The sequence below is a fragment of the Mustela lutreola genome, chromosome 1, assembly GCF_030435805.1.
Source record: "Mustela lutreola isolate mMusLut2 chromosome 1, mMusLut2.pri, whole genome shotgun sequence".
Lineage (NCBI taxonomy): Eukaryota > Metazoa > Chordata > Mammalia > Carnivora > Mustelidae > Mustela > Mustela lutreola.
Genome location: NC_081290.1, coordinates 176526207 through 176545073, shown reverse-complemented (window position 1 = coordinate 176545073; position 18867 = coordinate 176526207). Strand labels below are relative to the sequence as shown.

At 42.8% G+C, this 18867-nt stretch overlaps 1 protein-coding gene across 5 annotated transcripts in view; it reads right to left on the bottom strand.

Annotated features, from left to right (window-relative positions):
- Nucleotides 1-18867, bottom strand: part of DYNC2H1 (dynein cytoplasmic 2 heavy chain 1) — a 256619-nt gene that overhangs the window by 217046 nt on the left and 20706 nt on the right. For all 5 annotated transcript variants that reach the window (XM_059179365.1, XM_059179368.1, XM_059179382.1 and 2 more), the window contains exons 14-28: nucleotides 17876-18028; nucleotides 17245-17343; nucleotides 16142-16281; nucleotides 15831-16059; nucleotides 14865-14992; nucleotides 10996-11111; nucleotides 9781-9908; nucleotides 7642-7791; nucleotides 6541-6746; nucleotides 5264-5419; nucleotides 5063-5177; nucleotides 4375-4545; nucleotides 2347-2729; nucleotides 968-1100; nucleotides 748-865 (exon numbers count right to left, since the gene is read on the bottom strand). In XM_059179365.1, the coding sequence (XP_059035348.1) occupies nucleotides 748-865; nucleotides 968-1100; nucleotides 2347-2729; nucleotides 4375-4545; nucleotides 5063-5177; nucleotides 5264-5419; nucleotides 6541-6746; nucleotides 7642-7791; nucleotides 9781-9908; nucleotides 10996-11111; nucleotides 14865-14992; nucleotides 15831-16059; nucleotides 16142-16281; nucleotides 17245-17343; nucleotides 17876-18028 (2425 nt within the window). The remainder of the gene's footprint in view (nucleotides 1-747; nucleotides 866-967; nucleotides 1101-2346; nucleotides 2730-4374; nucleotides 4546-5062; nucleotides 5178-5263; nucleotides 5420-6540; nucleotides 6747-7641; nucleotides 7792-9780; nucleotides 9909-10995; nucleotides 11112-14864; nucleotides 14993-15830; nucleotides 16060-16141; nucleotides 16282-17244; nucleotides 17344-17875; nucleotides 18029-18867) is intronic.

The following is an 18867-nucleotide window of genomic DNA, read 5'->3' as shown; positions in this document are numbered from 1 at the left end:
TGTGCCCTGCAGCCAAGAGCAGCACTACGCAATCACGGGCACGGCTGTGGTCCAGCAAGACCATCCCGCAGGAAGTCAGGCAGGGAGCCAGACCAGGCCCCGGGGGCCGCCACGCGCTTATCCTGTCAGTGTAGGTGATGGAAATGTTTGACTGAATTTGAAAAATACGGCTCTACTCCAACAAATGGAAGGTTCTGAAAAAATACTCGTCTTGATTTTTATCACAGGCGGATTGCACAGGTCCTGGCCTGCGTACAGCGGCTCAGCGAGAGGGACGCTCAGCCCCGTCAGCACACTGGTCACCAGGTGACCTCGCCTCGGCCCACAGCCCGACGGTCCTCTGCACCCAGACGACCCCTGACGTCACTCCTCCGCCCGACCTCCCCACTCACAACGATGCCACTGGAGTGGATCCACTCCGCAGTGAAGGAGCATGCTCTCCCCCTCCCCACAGCCCGTTCCCGCCACCCACCCAGCCTCCTTCGAGCAAACATGTTCTGCACATTCTGCAGACCACACCACCCATGCCACCTTGCAGGCGACCCAAGACGCCGCCAACCGCTCCACAGCTCAGCTGTGCCAGCTGCAGGGAGTGCTGTAGGGCTGTCCACGCAGCAGGCTGTCTTTCCACTAAACCGTGAACGCTGCGAGTGTGGGACACGCATTCTATTCTACCTCCGAGCCGAGCACTGTGCCTGGCAGAGCCTGGAACGCAGTAAGTATGTGCTAGAGACAGGCCGATCTTACCAGCAAACAGCTTTTTGAGGTGAGACTGAATCACTGACGGGCTGGTCGACTGGCCCAGCACCTCCAGCAGGTCATCGTCGCCGAGGAAGTAAAACCTGGGGAACACTGAGCGCTTCTCCTGACACAAACACAAACGAGAGTAAGAGCCTTATCTTTTCAATGAGTCGTACAAAAAAGGACTTCATAATTTATTATAGAAGTCTAATTTTAAAAAACATGCCTCCAAAAACTCATTTAATGATTTCTGACATCGCTGAAGCTGATCAAGTATCGTCAACAGACAATTTCTGATTCCCGCGTGAGTCGTTAATGTCGTGACCCTACTGTCTTTCTTGATGTCAGCCATTATTGACCTGCAGAGAAAAAACAGTTATTTTTACCTTTACTTGAGCAGTTTTTGGCTGGAAGAGAAATACTGAGACATTTATTTTTTGCCTGCATATAACAAACTAGAGGCAACACTATCATAACAGCAAAACATCACTACACTTCTAAAAAATCATGCTAAAAATTAAGAATACCCCATTACTGTTTTTAAATACTTAGGTTTTTCTTTTTTAAAGCAAACAGAGAACGGCACGGGAGAGGCTGCAGGAGAGGACGTGGAGCAGACCGGACTTCATCCTCGGAGCAGTGGGAAAGCAAAGCAGCCACGAGCCTGGCCTCGGCCTAGAACACTGGCTGCTGTGCGAGTGGCTTCCTGGGAAGACGAGCACGAGCCCCAGGCTGGGCAGCGCCGCAAGCGAGTGACAACTGTACCTCAGAGCAGAGGCAAGAAAGGACAGACAGAAGAGACAGACTCAAACAGAGCAAGTAGGTCAGAGTGCACGAATCTGGTAGCTTCATGGAGCTGGAGGTGCCTGGGGAGGTCCAACACCCGCCAAGCTGCCACTGTGAGCAGCAAGCCGGGTGGCACCAGCCGTGGAGGCAGGGATGGGGAAAAGCACAGATTTGCGTGAGGCACGGACGGGGACTGTGGCTTTGATGCGCCGGGTGTGTCTCGTCTATCTGGAGCTCGGAAGAGAAAGATGGGCTCCATAAAGCCATGGAGGGGCCACAGCGGGCGGGAGAGAACCGGGGGTGCCCAGGAGCGCCCACAAAGTGTGCGGAGGGAAGCAGTGGGGGCACCCACACCTCCACGCAGAGAAAGGCCTGAGTGCGGGAGCCTGAGGGGACCCTGACAGATGAGCAGAACACAGGAGGAGGGTCTCCCCAAAGCCACGGGAGGAGACTTCCAGCCAGAGGTGGTCGCCTCTCTAAATACTGGTCAAAGAGGAAGCAACACGAGGCGTGCACAATGCCCATCGTATTCCAGCGGGAACAGAATGGATGACCTCAGTCACCACAGTACTGATGGGGAGACGTCAGCACTACCACCGGTACCCTGACACTCCAGGAACAGTGTTGTCACTACCAAGCCGTGCGGGAGGGACCGCGATCAAGAAGTAAAAACAGCTCCTTCGAGGGATCCAGTGGAGGAAGAGGCGGGAGTCGCCGACGACACTCATAATGTAAAGGCACTCACTTGCGCTAAGCGCCTGGTGATGTGGGAGAAAACGCTGCCGCCCGAGTCGAGCTCCTACACGGCTTTACCCTTACCTGAAGTCCTCATCAACTCTGTTGAAGCGTGTCTGCTCTTTGGGCAATGCTCCACGGCCAAAGATGGGTTCCAGATACACCCACTTCCTCTGAATGTGGTTCAAATTCTGTAGGTATTCATCCAATTCTGCCAGTTTTCTCTCCCAAATTGACACTTTATCTTCAAATCCTTTATAATAAGGAGAATCCTTTAAGGACTGAAGAAGGCACCTGTTATCTCCAACTTGATTTACTATGTCTTTCCAGTCTTTAATTAGCTTGATAGTTCGACTTTGGCTGTCTTCATAATCAATCAAGGTAAACACTGCTCCAACTCCCCAGAGATCAAGTTCACGTAAAGCTTCTCTAATTGTAACTTCACCTTGTGCCCGACTATTTAAGTCCTAATTAACAAAAAATATCCATATTTATTATTTCAACATTAATTACCATACACATAATCATAAAACATTTCATAAGAAGCTATATTTTTATTTGGTTTTTCATAATAAAGTAAATAATAATAATAATAAATGAATATATTTTACATGCAATCCAAAAGAATCACTAATGTATCAAGAGAGATCAGACACTAAGTACCCAGGTTCACATGGTCAAACTATACACAAGGTTCTGCTATGGTGGGAGGTTGGGGTACCAGGTGGTGGGTATTATAGAGGGCACAGATTGCATGGAGCACTGGGTGTGGTGAAAAAATAATGAATACTGTTATGCTGAAAATAAAAAATAAATAAAAGTAAATAAAAAAGAGAGAGATCAGACACTAAGTATCCAGGTTCACATGGTCAAAGTATACACAAGGTTCTGCTATAGGCTTCTTATTTTAAAAAGAGAAAAAATTCAAGAATTCTTGAAAAGTCTGTCTTTGGGCACCTGGGTGGCTCAGTAGGGTGTGTGTCCAACTCCTGATTTTGGCTCAGGTCATGATTTCAGTGTCATGAGATCGAGTCCCAGATTAGAATCTGTGCTGCACATGGGGTCTGCTTAAAATTCTCTCTCTCCCTCTCCCCCCATCCCTTGCTACCACCCTCTCTCAAAAAAAACCAAAACCAACCAAGAAAAACCAAAACCAACCAAAAAGAAAAAGAAAAAAAACAATAAACCTAACATATTTAAAATTTTGCAGACTTCAGAAATCTTACAGTAATTTAAGTTCTGATACACCTCAAGTGATTAATTACCACGTTCTATAGACATCATGCTTTATAACCTCACAATTATTTAATAAGTTCCAAGATTATGAACAAACACAAAGGTACATATATTAAGTAGAAAATATGACAATTCAACAGCAAGAATACTTTTATTTGGGGGACGCCTAGGTGGCTCAGTTGGGTAAGCATCTGACTCTTGGTTTCAGTTCGGGTCAAGATCTCAGGGTTGTGACACGGAGCCCCATGTCACAGTCTCCATGCTCAGCAGACGGTCTGCTTGGGATTCTCTCCCTCTGCCTCCACCCCACTCCAGTGTGTTCACGCACTCTCTTTCTCTCTCTCTTGCTCTCAAATAAATAAGTAAAATCTTTAAAAGAGAATGAGTTCTTTTATCTTTACATTGAATGGGCAGAACGCAACACAGAAAGTCTGCAACTAATGTTAGAATTGAGAACTGTGCACGTTTTACTTTTACCTCAGACTTTTTCTAAACCTGATTAGCAAATTGGTTCTTGGTTTTGTTCTCTGGAACTTAACATCCCTTTGCTTCCATTTACAATATATCCCATGATTTTAAATGTATTTTATGTAAAATGATTTGAATTTGTTTGTTTTTTGATTAAAGCTGACTCCCTTCTTAAACTAAGACATTTCTTTTCATATTTTTTCTCTCTCTGAAGAAAGAGGTTTATAATGCTTCTACACCCCCTACAGATTCAGATGCATTACTAAAAAAAGAAGAATGGAATAGGAGAACACTGTCACCATAGTAAGAGAAAATATATTTAACTTGCTATTTAAATAAAATACAAAACAAAACCAAATATTAACAAAAGTAATATTTTTTTGAGATATTTATAAAAGTGAATCCTACTTTAAGGTCTGAAGCTTTGGCAACAATCATATCAGCTACTCTGAGGAGATCACCAAACAGTAACTTCTCCAGGCTCGTCCCCCGAGGAAGACCAAGTAGACGAAAAAGGTCAAGCCAATGATCTGGAGAAAGATGCTCCCCTCTCACATATTTCAAAATAGGTATTACAGTCTGTGAAAAAATATATATACACACATGAACACAGATTATCTAAATGCAAATTGTTATTTCCTTTTACGATTAGCTACAAAATTTTTAATTACTGTTCTCTCATTTAATAATCTTGAAATCAAATTCTCAAACAGAATTGTACAAAACTTTTCATTAAACCCTACTGTGGATACATGTAAATATCCCTTTGTAGTTTGATATATTTTAAAACATGACCTAAAATGTTGCTATTTTTTTTATTTAGAATACGACCTATATCCTAAATATGCTAAATGACCCATATCCTAAATTGTACTAGGAGGTATCGACACTCTAATTTATAACTTGAAGCATAAGTTTCTTAGTTAAAACTTTTCAAAAGTGTAGGTGAAACATCAGTAATGTTTGTGGTTTACTCTATACTTGCTACTTTCTTCATGTGATGGAATCATGGACACCAGAAGCTGGAATCCCCACTCTCTCGGTGGCATGGTGACCTGTGTTACCCTGGACAGCGGCAGGAGTACAGGGGCCTTACTCTGTATCTGTCGACTTCCGACTGCAGCTTCACTGTCATGGCGGAATGTTCTTCCACTTTCCGTAACCTGTCATGCCAAGTCATCAGGAACTCCTCCAACAGATAGGTCTTCGTCCTGGAAAACACCACGACACCTTAAAATGCACGTCCCCAAACACACTACCACATGACAAAAATCTCAGTAGAGCCTATGGACCCCACCGGAACGTGATCCAGTCCTCGCTGGCCATGTCCTGAAGCCCCCGCTGAAACTCTTCATACAGCGCCCAAACCTGCGCACAGCTCTCAATGTCCTTGGAGACGCTGTGCGCCAGGGAGAAGTTGGGCTCTTCTAGTCCAAAATGATGGCAGTCATCACTATAGAAACAAAGGGTGAAACACCATTACATCCTTAAAAACTGTTCCGATCATTGTTACTGAACCACCTTCCCTGTGTGTGTGTGTGTGTACACGCCCACAGGTCCGATTGTGAGACAATGGGTGACTACGTGAGAATTTCATTCTAACTGCTTAAGTATAACCTCTTTTAAATTCAGTAATGTTCATTTTTCTAAAGGACTCTAAATGCAGTCAGTAACACACATAAATATATTTATGTACAACATATATGTCATAAAAATAGAAATATTCAGAATTATATCTATTCACGGATTAACTGAGAAGAGATTACTATTAATATCCAAGAGTTAGATTCTAGAATATAAGACATCCTTTTAGAGAAAAGGTAGAATGCCATTTAGTAAGCGTGTACTAAATCCTTCACTATCCCTGGAAGACAATCATCTTACCAACTGATGCATATGCCTAAACAGAGACCAAACCTAAAATAACGCTTAAACTTAATACCTTGCGGGTGCCTAGGTGGCTCAGTGGGTTAAGTGTCTGCCTTTGGCTCAGGTCATGATCCGAGGGTCCTGGGATGGAGCCCCGCTTTGGGCTCCCTATTCAGCAGGGAGCCTGTTTCTCCCTCTCCCCCTGCCCTTCCCCCGGTCCCTCACTGTTCCTATGTGTGCTCTTTCTCTCGCTCAGCTCTCTCTCTCAAATAAATAAAATCTTTAAAATAAAATAAAATACACCTAATACCTTATATTATTATAACACAAAACAATTTTTTTCATGGAATTGTCCTATTTTGCTAGGTTCATTTTTTTTTTCTCAGAGTCTCTGAAAGCAACTTTCCATTAATTTCATATATTCCATTTTTAAATACAATGAAACCACAAAAAGCAAGGGCTCCATCTCCGGAATTTAACTTTTAAGTCAGTTTAGTTATCTGTTCTACTTCTAGGCCTAAACAGAAATTTGCTTTTCTTTTTCTCTCCTGACAGGATGCAGCCATGACTCCTGGGCGTGGGCCCTTCTTAGTTTTCTTTAAAACTACAGAATTATATGAAGAAAAACATTAAGATAAACAGACATAAGAACATCTGCAAATACAAACCGAAACAACTACTATCAATTTTAAAGAAAAAACATACACCAGCTTTTTCCTTATGACCTCAAGATCATCAAACTCAATTTTCTTCTCTTTTATTGATTTGGCACTTATATCAAGAGCATTTTGCTGGCCGGTTTCAATAATATCATCACCAGGCTTTAGTTGGTCCCAACGAGCTTTAAATTTTTCTAATTCTTGATAATAGATCTGAAGACGTGACTTCACATTTCCTTTCATTACTTCAATCTGTAAGAGTCAAGAGTTTAAATAATTCAGAGTAAAATCTCGCTTTCCTTTCACATTTTATTTCCAACATTTTTTATTTAGAGGTGAAAAAAACATCAATACCAATTTCTCAACAGATTGTTTTCAATTACTAATTTCAAGTACAGTAAAATTTTGATTTCAAAATTAGACCATAAATTAGAGCACAAACATTCAGTACTTAGAGGTAAACTGCAAGCATCATCATTAAAACATCACTCACACTATTAGCAGCTGCCACCACAGCTCTCCGCGCAGACGGAGTAATCAAAGAATGCCTAGCACTAGAGCTGTCCCACCCAAGCATTCAGCTGCTTCACGACGGGGTGTCCCCGTCTCCCAGCCAAAGAGTAAGTTCAGTCAACAGGATGGAAGTACGACAGACGTGTATAACTACCAGGCTGTCCCTCAACAGACGCCGTACATAGCGGCAAACAAATCCACTCCTAAGAAAAACTGGGAATAATAAATGACATACACTCTTTGTATGGTAGGAAGCGAAGGGAAAACAGTGGGAAGTGTTTTGCTACATGGAAGTACTGAGCAGGCCAAGTTCATCATTAATATAAAATTCTCATCTAACCTGAACTGTAATGGAATAAAGTGAGAGATTTTTTTTTTTTTTTTAAGATTTTATTTATTTATTTGACGGACAGAGATCACAAGTAGGCAGACAGGCAGGCAGAGAGGAGGAAGCAGGCTCCCCGCTGCGCAGGGAGCCCAATGCGGGGCTCGATCCCAGGACCCTGAGATCATGACCTGAGCCGAAGGCAGAGGCTTCAACCCACTGAGCCACCCAGGAGCCCCTAAAGTGAGAGATCTTAAGTGAGCAAAAAATCAAGTTTCCATTTTAAGAAAATGACTAAAGTGTTCTTACCTGATCTTTAATCATAAGTTGGTGACTTTCCATCATCAACTCAAATTTATCCCACTTAGCTTTCAGATTGCTAATTGTTTCCAAACCTCCTCCTGCCACAGTCCGTAAAAGTCTGTTTTTATCTTCAGCTTCTTGGAATAAGGGCAAAATCTAAAGGTTGAAGAAATAACACATTAAAAAAAAACAAAAAACCATTTTATCAAATTCCTTAAGGCTCATTTATTCTAATTTGTTCCATGACTTGCTTTTTAAAATCAAGATTTCTGCTTTGAAATGACTTGTTAAATTCCTGGATATGAAGCTCCTAATACTTCCTTATTATTATATGCAAACTCAGCTAAGGCCCTCTAACAGGAGAGTTAAAAAGGATCCTAAAGTTGCCCCTATAGACTGAATGACACCATGAATTCATAAACACAATGCTACAGCGGGATTCAAGGTGAAGTTCTGATTATACCAGTTCCATTCATAAGAAAATGCTTCTCTCTCTCTCTCTCTCTCTCTGCCTGCCTCTCTGTCTACTTGTGATCTCTCTGTCAAATAAATAAATAAATCTTTAAAAAAAAAAATGCTTAAAAGGGCTTCTAAAAGAACAAAGATTAGGATTATCTAAGAACATAAATAAGCTATTCTACTCAACAGAGAGGGAAAGTCATGAATAAGGTCCTTAAGAAACGGACAACTAGGGGTGCCTGGGTGGCTCAGTTAGTTAAGTGATGGCCTTCGGCTCAGGTCATGATCCTGGACTCCCAGGATCGAGACCTGCATCGGGCTCCCTGCTCTGCAGGGAGTCTGCTTCTCCCTCTGACTCTTTTCCCCATTCATGCTCTCTCTTCTCATTCTCTCTCTCTCTCTCAAATAAATAAAAAATAAAATCTTTGAAAAAAATAAGAAAAGGGCGACTAAACTCATGGAAGTGAGCCACTGTGCATGAGGACACTCAGCAGAAGAGAAAGAAGGCAGGCTCTCATTTCTCACACGTGAGGAGGACTTAGAGGAGCCCGAAAAGACAGGACGACAGTCTCCTAGTCAGCCTGCCCCGACTCCTCTTTCCAAGCCACATGGCAACAGAGAGACCTCAAAACACGACTCTGTAACACCCTGCCGCATGCTGCCCGGCAGACTCCCCAGCCTCCGACGGGATGGACCCTGAGGTCCTCACTGGCTCCCATGACAGAGATCCTGTCTAGGTCTTCCTGCCTCACCCGCTGCCCTCGCATGTGACATCCGTGTCTCCTCTTCCTGTTTTTGTGCCTTCCCTCCCATTTCATTTTCATTCTCCTCTGCACCTCCTCTTACACTTCAACTCTAAATTCTGGAATATTCTACCCTGCTCCCACAGCGTCTGTTGTCTGCTGTCAGCCAGGTGGTCTAGTCAATCTCATGGCTTTGCATTTCATGCATGTAAAGATGGCGTTCAAGTTTTCATCTCCAGTCGTACTCTTAAGTTCCATATTCCTCATTCAATTTCCATCGGACACCACAGCCCCCACCGCCTCTGATATCCCAACACCCTCCTCCTCCAGTCATTCCCATTGGCAGGAAATGGTACCAGCAGCTTCCCAGCCGCTCAGCCAAAGCTCTAGGACACACTCATTCCTCTTTCTGTGAACCAACCCCCTGTGTTACAACAAGAAGGGATATTATTTCACTTACCTCTGAACTATCTTAATAATTTTAAGTCTATTTCACAGGAGGGACACATAAACGTTTGTTTCCTGATCTGAATTATTTCTTTTCTTCTAAACAGTTACAATCAACCATAATGGAACCACTCCGTATGTGAGTGTGTGTGTTGTGTGTAAGTATTCCTAATTCAGCTCTAACTTCACTCTCCAGCATCCTAAAGTTACAACCCTGGAAGTAACAGCATGAATTATTTTAGTCTCATTCTACCATGGCACCTCATAAAACAGACTGTGAATACTCCTGAAACAGTAATAAATGTGACTGTTACTGTGTCACGGCACCAGGGTAACAGCAAGAGTTGCACCATGAGCGGCCAGCTGGGCCGGCTTACGCGCACTCCCTACAATTCTGAACTTCTGCGGTCTTCCTAAAGAGTCACATAAGATTGCCTAACTGAAACATCTCCTGCGTGCTAGGAAGAAGTCGATAACTTTACTTTGTGATTCTCACCTCTGGTTTCCGTTCCTGCAGCCTACTGTATTGTAAATTTGCATCACCGATCTCCTCCACAGACTGGGGCGTAACTGCTAACACTTCCATGGCCTCAGTGACAAATGTATCAATTTCATGTAGGTGAGCTGAATAGGGGACATGGACAGAGAATGCTATCATCACCAAAATTACTCCGTTGCACCATTTTGAAATCAGTGTTAGAAGTGATCACTACATAGCATACATTAAAACTTAAATTTTCATTTGCTCAAACAACAAAACTTTAAAATACAGAATAAGCAAAAAAAAAATTTCTTGTCATGAAAGTTTAGTTATTTCACATTATACCTCTAAATTTTGAGGAAGTTAAAATGTACTCATTATTAGTAAATTATACTCAAAATTAGTAACCTTTCCAGTCTTCTAGATAATATGTCAGAATATCTCAGTTTAATCGAAAAAGAAACAATGTGGTATTTTGGAAAACAGTGGTAATTTGAAGAGATAAGAAGAAATACATTCATGGGGCGCCTGGGTGGCTCAGTGGGTTAAAGCCTCTGGTTTCAGCTCAGGTCATGATCCCAGGGTCCTGGGATCGAGCCCCGCATCAGGCTCTCTGCTCAGCAGGGAGCCTGCTTTCCTTCCTCTCTCTCAGCTTGCCTCTCTGCCTACTTGTGATCTCTGTCTGTCAAATAAATTTTAAAAAAAAAGAAAAAAGAAAAAGAAATACATTCTAGCAGCATTATCTACCTCTGTCAGGAACATATACAACAAACTAAGAGTAGCTCATACTACAAATAGTAAAAACACCCTTCATTTTTTGAGCTTGAACAGTTGGATATGGACTTTCCTATTTTATTAAAATTATCATTTTAAGCACACTTCATTTCATAATACTTTCTAGGTTGGCTGATTTTTTAATAGGTTTTTTTTTTTTTTTAAGATTTTTTATTTATTTATTTGACAGAGAGAGATTACAAGCAGGCAGAGAGGCAGGTAGAGAGAGAGAGGAGGAAGCAGGCTCCCTGTCGAGCAGAGAGCCCGATGTGGGACTCGATCCCAGGACCCTGAGATGACGACCTGAGCCGAAGGCAGCGGCTTAACCCACTGAGCCACCCAGGCGCCCAGGTTGGCTGATTTTAATCATCATTGGGATTCACACTTCCTAACTACCAAAATACATGCCTTTATGTATAAAATTAAGTTAAAATAAAAAGTAAAAAGTGTCTTTACCCTGGATGGACTTCTTCAAAGAAAGAACAAGCATATCAAACAGCTTCTGGATGAGATCATCAATCACGGTCTTCACAGGGTTACAATTAATATTTAAGCAATCCACCTTGACCGCACTGCAAAATGCCAACAGACATGCATGCCATGAGAAACACTTACTAGAGAAGAGTCTCGCTATAATGATTTTACATAATATCTTTCAAAATATAAATCAGAAAGTATTACCGTGATCTTTAAGCACAGTTAGATTTCATTTAGTAAAAATGCTTTCCACGTACTATTACAAAGTTTTAACACATGTAAACAATGATTTTGTTACAATACTACAGTTTTTTAGTCTCACATGAATATATTTAAATATCGACAAGCCCTTTACTTGTCACGGCATGTAATGTACTTATTCGAATATTTATAACATGAATTCCCAATTCTGCAAAGTGCATACAATAAGGATAAGGAAAAGAAAACAAAGACAGAAGGGGGAATATAGATTATTAAGGCCCTAAGACAATAAAACATTAAGATATCATTTTATACCTATCATATCAACAAAAATGTAATGAATTGTTAATTCATATCTTCAACTGTATGGCGCAACAGAACACTCAGAACTGCTGGTCAGAGTATAAAACCGTGCGACTTCTGTGAGGGGCAATTCAGCCAGATCTATCAAGCATTTTAAAATAGGCATATTGTGGGGCACCTGGGTGGCTCAGTGGGTTAAAGCCTCTGCCTTCGGCTCAGGTCATGATCTCAGGGTCCTGGGATCGAGCCCCACATCGGGCTCTCTGCTCAGCAGGGAGCCTGCTTCCCCCTTCTCTCTCTCTGCCTGCCTCTCTGCCTACTTGTGATCTCTGTCTGTCAAATAAATAAATAAAATCTTTAAAAAAAAAAAAATAGGCATATTGTTTACCTTATTAACTTCACCTTTAGAATTTATCCTCAGGAAAATTCCAGAGCGGACTCTAAAGTTTATACACAAGTATCTACTTCCAAGCATCAATTATAATAGTGAAAAATAATTAAAAAGCTAAATACAAAAATGGCTAAATTATTATATATCCATACAATTAAAAATCAAGTTTTTTGAGGACTAGGTAATAACAAGACTAATCAATCAATTAATTAATTAATTATTATAACTTACCTTAATTTGAGTTTAATTTTTATTTAAACTTAAGTTTAATTTAAATAATTATTTATTATTAATCAGGAATATATTATTATATTATTTATTTAGTGTTAAATAACAGCATACAGTATAATTCAAATATTTAAGTATACGTACTAATATTTCCAAAACATCAAATATTAAGAGCAATTTCTATATTTTAAAAAATTTATACAACAAATGTGCTGTTTTAATGATCGGAAAAAGGACATTCACTTTTAAGAACACTAATTGCACAGTATCCTTAAGGCAATTTGAAATGTTCTGAGTAAACAGAAGTTGAACCAGACTTGTTCCTCTGAAGAAACCTCTTATTTATGTTAAAGCATACAAAGTTAAAAGAAGGCTGGAAATTGTGATCACGAAGATTACTTAGAAAGCTCCTCATCCTTTCTGAGGCACAGAGCCAGGTGACATTTTAGATAGCAAATTGTACGAGTTAAATCCTCACTTCTATTTTAAAAATATAATTTTCCCTTAAAGCTTTAGGTACTCTCAAACACCCACTAGCTGCAAAACATTAAGGGCCAGTTTGTTTGCTATGTGAAATTTTATATAATTTTTGAAATTGTGACACATAAAATGTCAAAATTCCTAATACCTGATAGACGATTTTAGCAAACCCGAGAAATTAAATTATACCATATTTTGCGAATGAATTAACATCAAGAAGTCTGAGGGCAGCAGACTTATACTCAGGGACTACAGAATCCTGTGGACAGACTGAACTTACCTTTCACTCAAAAATATTGGTAACGTGATAATGAGGGTCCCTTCAGCCACGGATAGGATGGCCTGGCCCTAGACGACCTAGCCCCAAATCATACCCTTCCTATAGCATCCCAAATACATGAGAGTATCACTTTTCTAACCTCATAGCCTACATCAGTACAGCCTAAGCCCCCATGAAACAGTATCCGTGTGTGAGTTAGCGCAGACTCGCGCTTACATGAACTCGTGCTAATCATTAACAAGAGCAAACTGCAGAAAAGGCATGCAGCACAGGCATTCTTTTCCTTCTGCTTAGCTCGGCGGGCAGGCTAGGAAGGCTGTGTACACCGAAGGACAGACAGGTTACACTGACAGCAGCCGAGGTCCGCGAGCGGGCAAATACAACGAGCAAGCCGGGTTCAGAGAGACGCGCCACTATGGCGGTATCATTATCTAAGTCATCTCAGCCCAAACTCACCTGTCATTCGTCTCTTCACTATTCGTCATCCTTCATCTTCTGCCAAAGGCAAAACCTCATAATCCCCCAAGTATTTGACAATACTTCCTAATATTCCCGCCTCCCATGTTGAGTACCAACAACTTAATTCGATTAATTACTGTGGTTCTGACAGACTAACCTCTCTTCCTCCAGGATCTGTTTCCGCCACCCAACTCATGAGTTCCAGACTGACACCCCTACTGTTCGGGTACTGACACGCTTCCGTCGAGAAATCTTCAAGAGCTAACTAACCACTCGAATGTGGAGAAACTCCAACTTCCCACCTTAGAATGGAACCCTCTCCCATATCTATTCCTTAACTGCCCCTTTCCACGAACTTTCCCTCTAGTTCCTAAAAAATATTCATTCATCCAATTCTCAATTAACCAACTTCTGATTTCCAGCATAGAAATTCCTCACCTGGAAATCTCTGCTTGAACCTTCAATCTTCATCTCTAGCTGTCAGAGTTCTAGTTCAAAGATCTCTACCTTAAGGAGACTTTCCCTGATTTTGACCCAAATGGACGGGATGTCAGCATCCTGTGTGTCTCCACAGTCTTCAGCTCAGCCTCTCAAATGAAATGTTATTGCTGATACTAGCAATAACAACAGTAACTAGCATTTACTCACAATTCCATCTGTACCAGTATTTTGTAGCCAAAGTACGTACTGAATTCTCAAAACCCTTCCGGATAAATACTACAGTGGTAACTATGTTAAAGCTGAGGAAACTGAGGTTCATGGGCTCGCAGTGGCTGTCGAGCTCCTGGAGCTGGTATGAGCCATCATCAGATGACCCCGAGCCAACCCCCTCAACCCCTGTGTAGACGCACTCGGTCACGTCTCAGTGCACTGCCAGAGAGTAAGCAACGTGAGGTTCTGGGTCTAGTGCACCAAGCAACTTTATACTGCCACAGGACAAAGTTTGCATAATATAAATGCTCAGCAAATATTTATTGGATGAATAGACAAATGATTTAGTAAAAGTGAGATTGTAGGTAATATATGCACAATTATATAGGCCTCTCATAGAACTTACTGCAGAGTGGTTCTAGGGCCACGAATTTCAGAGAGTGATGGGGGAGCTACCTTCTCGAGCAGGTAGGTAAGGACATGCCCAGCAAAGGGTCTCCTACAACTAAGGCAACACCCAGACGCAGCACGCTGTTGGGTGACTGCCAGGGCCCTCCAAAAGGAAGTGAGGCCACATGAAACTTGAGTCAGCTGTGAGATCCGCATGCCAGGTCTGTGTCCAAGTCTCCCACCCCAGTCTCCTCTATCCGACCAGGTCCCAGACAGCAGAACCTCCAGAAGAGAACTTTCTTTGGTCTCAGCAACATCTTACTCTGATGACAGTCAAGTGTCAGAGCTGAGCTTTAGAGGCGTTAAGACGGTGACCTGACTTTGACACCACCAAACGAGGAGTACCCTTCCCATCTCCTGGCAGAAACTGTGATGGTGCATAAATACAACTTTAACTTCCAATACCTTGGAAGTCGTTCTACTTCTTTCCCTTTTATTTTCAGTGATTTAAAATTTCTCTCCCAATCATGGACAGTAGAAAGATGCTTTTCCACTAGAGCCTCCATATCAACTTGCCCAATTACGATCCATTCCTATTTGAAGAATGAAAAACATTGTTAGTAAAGAAACAGTACTAATATGCGAACATTTAAAAGCTTAGTTACTAATACGCGAACATTTAAAAGCTTAGTGTCCAACATTAACACTGATTTAAAAGGTACAAATGTAAGGTATTCATGTAAATTTCAACTTAAGTATGCAAATGTAGCCATTACTGCAGAGCCTAAAGAATGAATAAAGAAACTATGTAACACATAAAAGTATTATTACAATGGTGAAATTTTTTTTAAGAGATCACAAAAATCCGTTTTCTAAGATTCTCTTCTGAAATCTGACAATTACACAGAATCACTTTGGTGAAGCCAACACTACAAATCTGAAAGGATCCAGACCCAGCCCATTCTAGAAACCTAAAGTAGAGAAGCAGCATCACAGATGCAGGGGTGAGACTGGCTGGACTCTCAATCACCGTCATTGTCGAGGCAGCAAGGAGCAGGGCGGGGCCTGGGAGGCCGGCATGATTCCCTCAAAGTAAACAGTTCATCATCTTCATGACATCACTTTGCTCCATGCTTTGCTCTTGATCCAAAGCATGAGGAAAAGGATATATTTTCCTGAGAGGAATTAAAATTGACACCACAAAATCCTGTCCCGTTCCATGTTGATGCAACAACCAGTTTCTCAATTTTCAAATAGTCAAAGACAAAAAAATCTTAGCCTGACTCTCTTCCCAGGTGTGGAATCCACACAGGCTGTGTCATCACCACCAGTGCTGACTCTCCGCCCCACGTGAGGACACACAAGACACACAGCAGATGGCCCACTTCATACTAATGCAATCAGATGAAAGTTGTAATACGAGTTCTGTACCTTATGTTGTTGTAAAACAGCTGATAATCTCCGAAACAGATCCTCAGCTTTGCTGAAAATAGTCAAAAATCCGCTTGCATTCCTATCGATCATAACCGAGAAGAGAGACTCGGCTCCGACCTCACCCACTCCCCTAAACTGATTAGGAATGCCGATGAACCGCTTCATCTCTCTGTAATATTTAGCCCGGATTTCTTCAAAAGGAGGCCTGAACTGCAACCGCCCCTGTCTAAAAACAAGGAAATCGCTTTGAAATGGGCACGGGGAGGAACACAGAGGCTGAGGACAAGCCCGGGCGCCCCGTGCCTCACTTATAGGTCAGGTCCACGCTGATCTCCGGCAGGTTCTCGTTCAGGGCCTCCAGGCCCATCTGGTACTGGTGTTCCAGAGCTTTGTACAGCTGGTGGTCCCAGTGCTGCTTCCACGCCCGCATGTCGCTTGCCTGGAAACCCTAAGCGGGTAATTCACACCTCTTAAAAACCACGTACCGGAATGCGGTTGCCATTTAAAGCTTTTCTACCACCACGTAAAATTATAAGCAAAACCAAAAACCAAACACGTCATTCTCAACGTTGTCGAGCTCTGCAGCAGCTCCGTGCCATGCGACTGCTTATAAGAGTCGAACACCAACATCTCTCATCTCATAAGTAATACGCTAACGATCAGCAACACCTAAACATCGAGTTAATGTCAAGTAGATTCTACCTGTGGACTTTATGATGCTGAAGACAAAAACAAAACAGAAGAACCACTCACAGAAACTGGTTTACTTTATGAACTTCTTGGTCCTCCTCCTCAAATTCCCATCAAGTACAGCTCTTCTCCTCCCTCTCCCTCCCTAAATACTCCATGGCACATTTGTAAATGATCAATCTAAAACACGAGGATGCTCAGGACAGTTTATACACTCATTTGCTTCCATTTAACCATAAATATATTGAATCTAATACTTTAAATTTTTTAAATTTCTAATACTTTAATTTTTAATTTTTGGTGGGCTCTGTGTCCACCACTGTCACATACATCATCTCCTATCAAGATGTGGTAGAACTGAAATTCTACCCAAAAAAAGGGGCACACATACTGAAAGAGCTATTTCATTTTTTAGGGTTCTAACCTCAGCTTTGTGTCCTACAGATGGCAGGATCACCTAAAAGGCAACTAGGCAATGACAAAATTTAAGCACCAAGTTTTCAGAGAAACTACAAAGTCAGAACTGAGAAACTTGGCATTCCATGAGGCAAATGGAAACTCCCTTTTTAACTTTGAAATGTGAAAGCATGGCCAACCTGTGGTCTTTGTATGGGGTTCAGTAGACTTCTCAATTAGAAATTCATGCGAGATTTTTCATCAGTTTAGAGCCACACTCGGCAGGGGGGATACCAGAGTGCAGGACCCGTAAGGCACGCCTCACCTGAGCTTCCACACTCGCCAAGCCGGTTCTCAGCTCCTGTAATCCATCTTTCCAGCGCTGCTGCTGCCGCAGCAGGTCAACATTCATAAGAACAACCACCTGAAAAGTAAGGCAAAACAGTCTCCAAGAAGTAACCGAGCCCTGGGAAAACAATGACTTCTCAGTGGAAAACCTGACAGCACCTAAACCAAAGATCAGGTACCTCCGCCTACAGCGAGACGCAGCATACCTCCCCATCGCACGAGAATGGCACAGAAGCCCACAGGGAGCCCACAGTGAGAGGCCTTCCGCCAGCAACTACTAATACCAGGGTCACGAAACAAAGGGAAGTCTGTGGAGGAGGGGCCTGCCGAGCCTCGGGGACTCCATGCAAGGCAGGATCCTAGAAAAGGACATCAGTGGGAAAGCTGGAAGCTCAAAGCCGTCTAGTTCCTAGTTTTGTTAGACGCGCTACGGTTATACAAGTTGCTAACAGATGAAGTCGAAGTAAGTGTGAACTTCGTACTGATCCTGCCAACTTTAAGTCTGTTACATAATTAGACTTCCAAATAAAAAGTCCTTAGGATTATATCCCAAATACCATTTAAATAATACTCGTCATAACCTATGCAACTTTATAAATAAAACATACCTTCTCACAAAACGTAGTGTGCCATTTCCTCAGTTTCCTATTTTCGGTGGCAAGTCGCTGAGCAGCATTTTGGAGTTTTTGGATGTAGCCTTCTAATTCTTTAGGATTATCCCAAGTAATTTGTGACTTTCCCCCACTTCCCGCTTTTGAATTCTAAAATACAACAAGTGTCATTTAGCATTTAAATGCATTTCTCTTTTCCTGAAGACTCCACAGACATTTTAAGACCAGTTGTCCCTACCCCTGGTTTGCAAGAAAAAAGCTTACAGTACTTTTCCATTTTATAAATGGCAAGGCAGTCCGGCAAAACTGAATAGCTCCATCCCTTCGAAGTTCCTCTTGGAGAGAAACACACACAGAACAGAAGCAGATGACACAACGAACACACACAGAAGGAACAGAAAAAAGCAACCGAGAGGCCTGGGGACCTGAGCCAACACAGACGCACGTGTCCTTACTGTCTCCCAAATACGCAGGGCGGCCAGTGGACGAGCCTCCACCTGGAACATCTTTGTAGCAGGGCCTGCCCTACTCTTGCCAGACACCAGCCCAGAAAGCACCGCTCTGCAGAGAGCCGACCTGCTGTCCACCACTGTCCCAAGCATGCAGTGCTCCACGTCCCCCGCCAGGGCAGCCCCCGTGGGGTAATGCTGGTGGGGCCAGGGAGCCAGCAGAGTCCCCCCGAGCTTCCTAACAGGACTCGGGCACTGCGAGCTGCCGCCCTTCACAGGCAGGCGTTGGCGAGGCCCGAGGGGGCGTGACCTCCAGCTCCCTTCCTGGGAGGCTGCGCAAGGCCGTCCCTCACCCTCCTCAGCACAGAGTCCGCTGGGCCAAGCAGAACGCCGAGCACACACGCTCACCCAGGCCCCTCACCACAGTTCCCTGTTTCAGGGAGAAACAGCACTCACACAGAAGGGACCATGATCCCACTCCAGGGCATCTCCCAGCTACAACTGCACGGCCAGTAGCGCGCGGAACCACAGTCCTCAAGG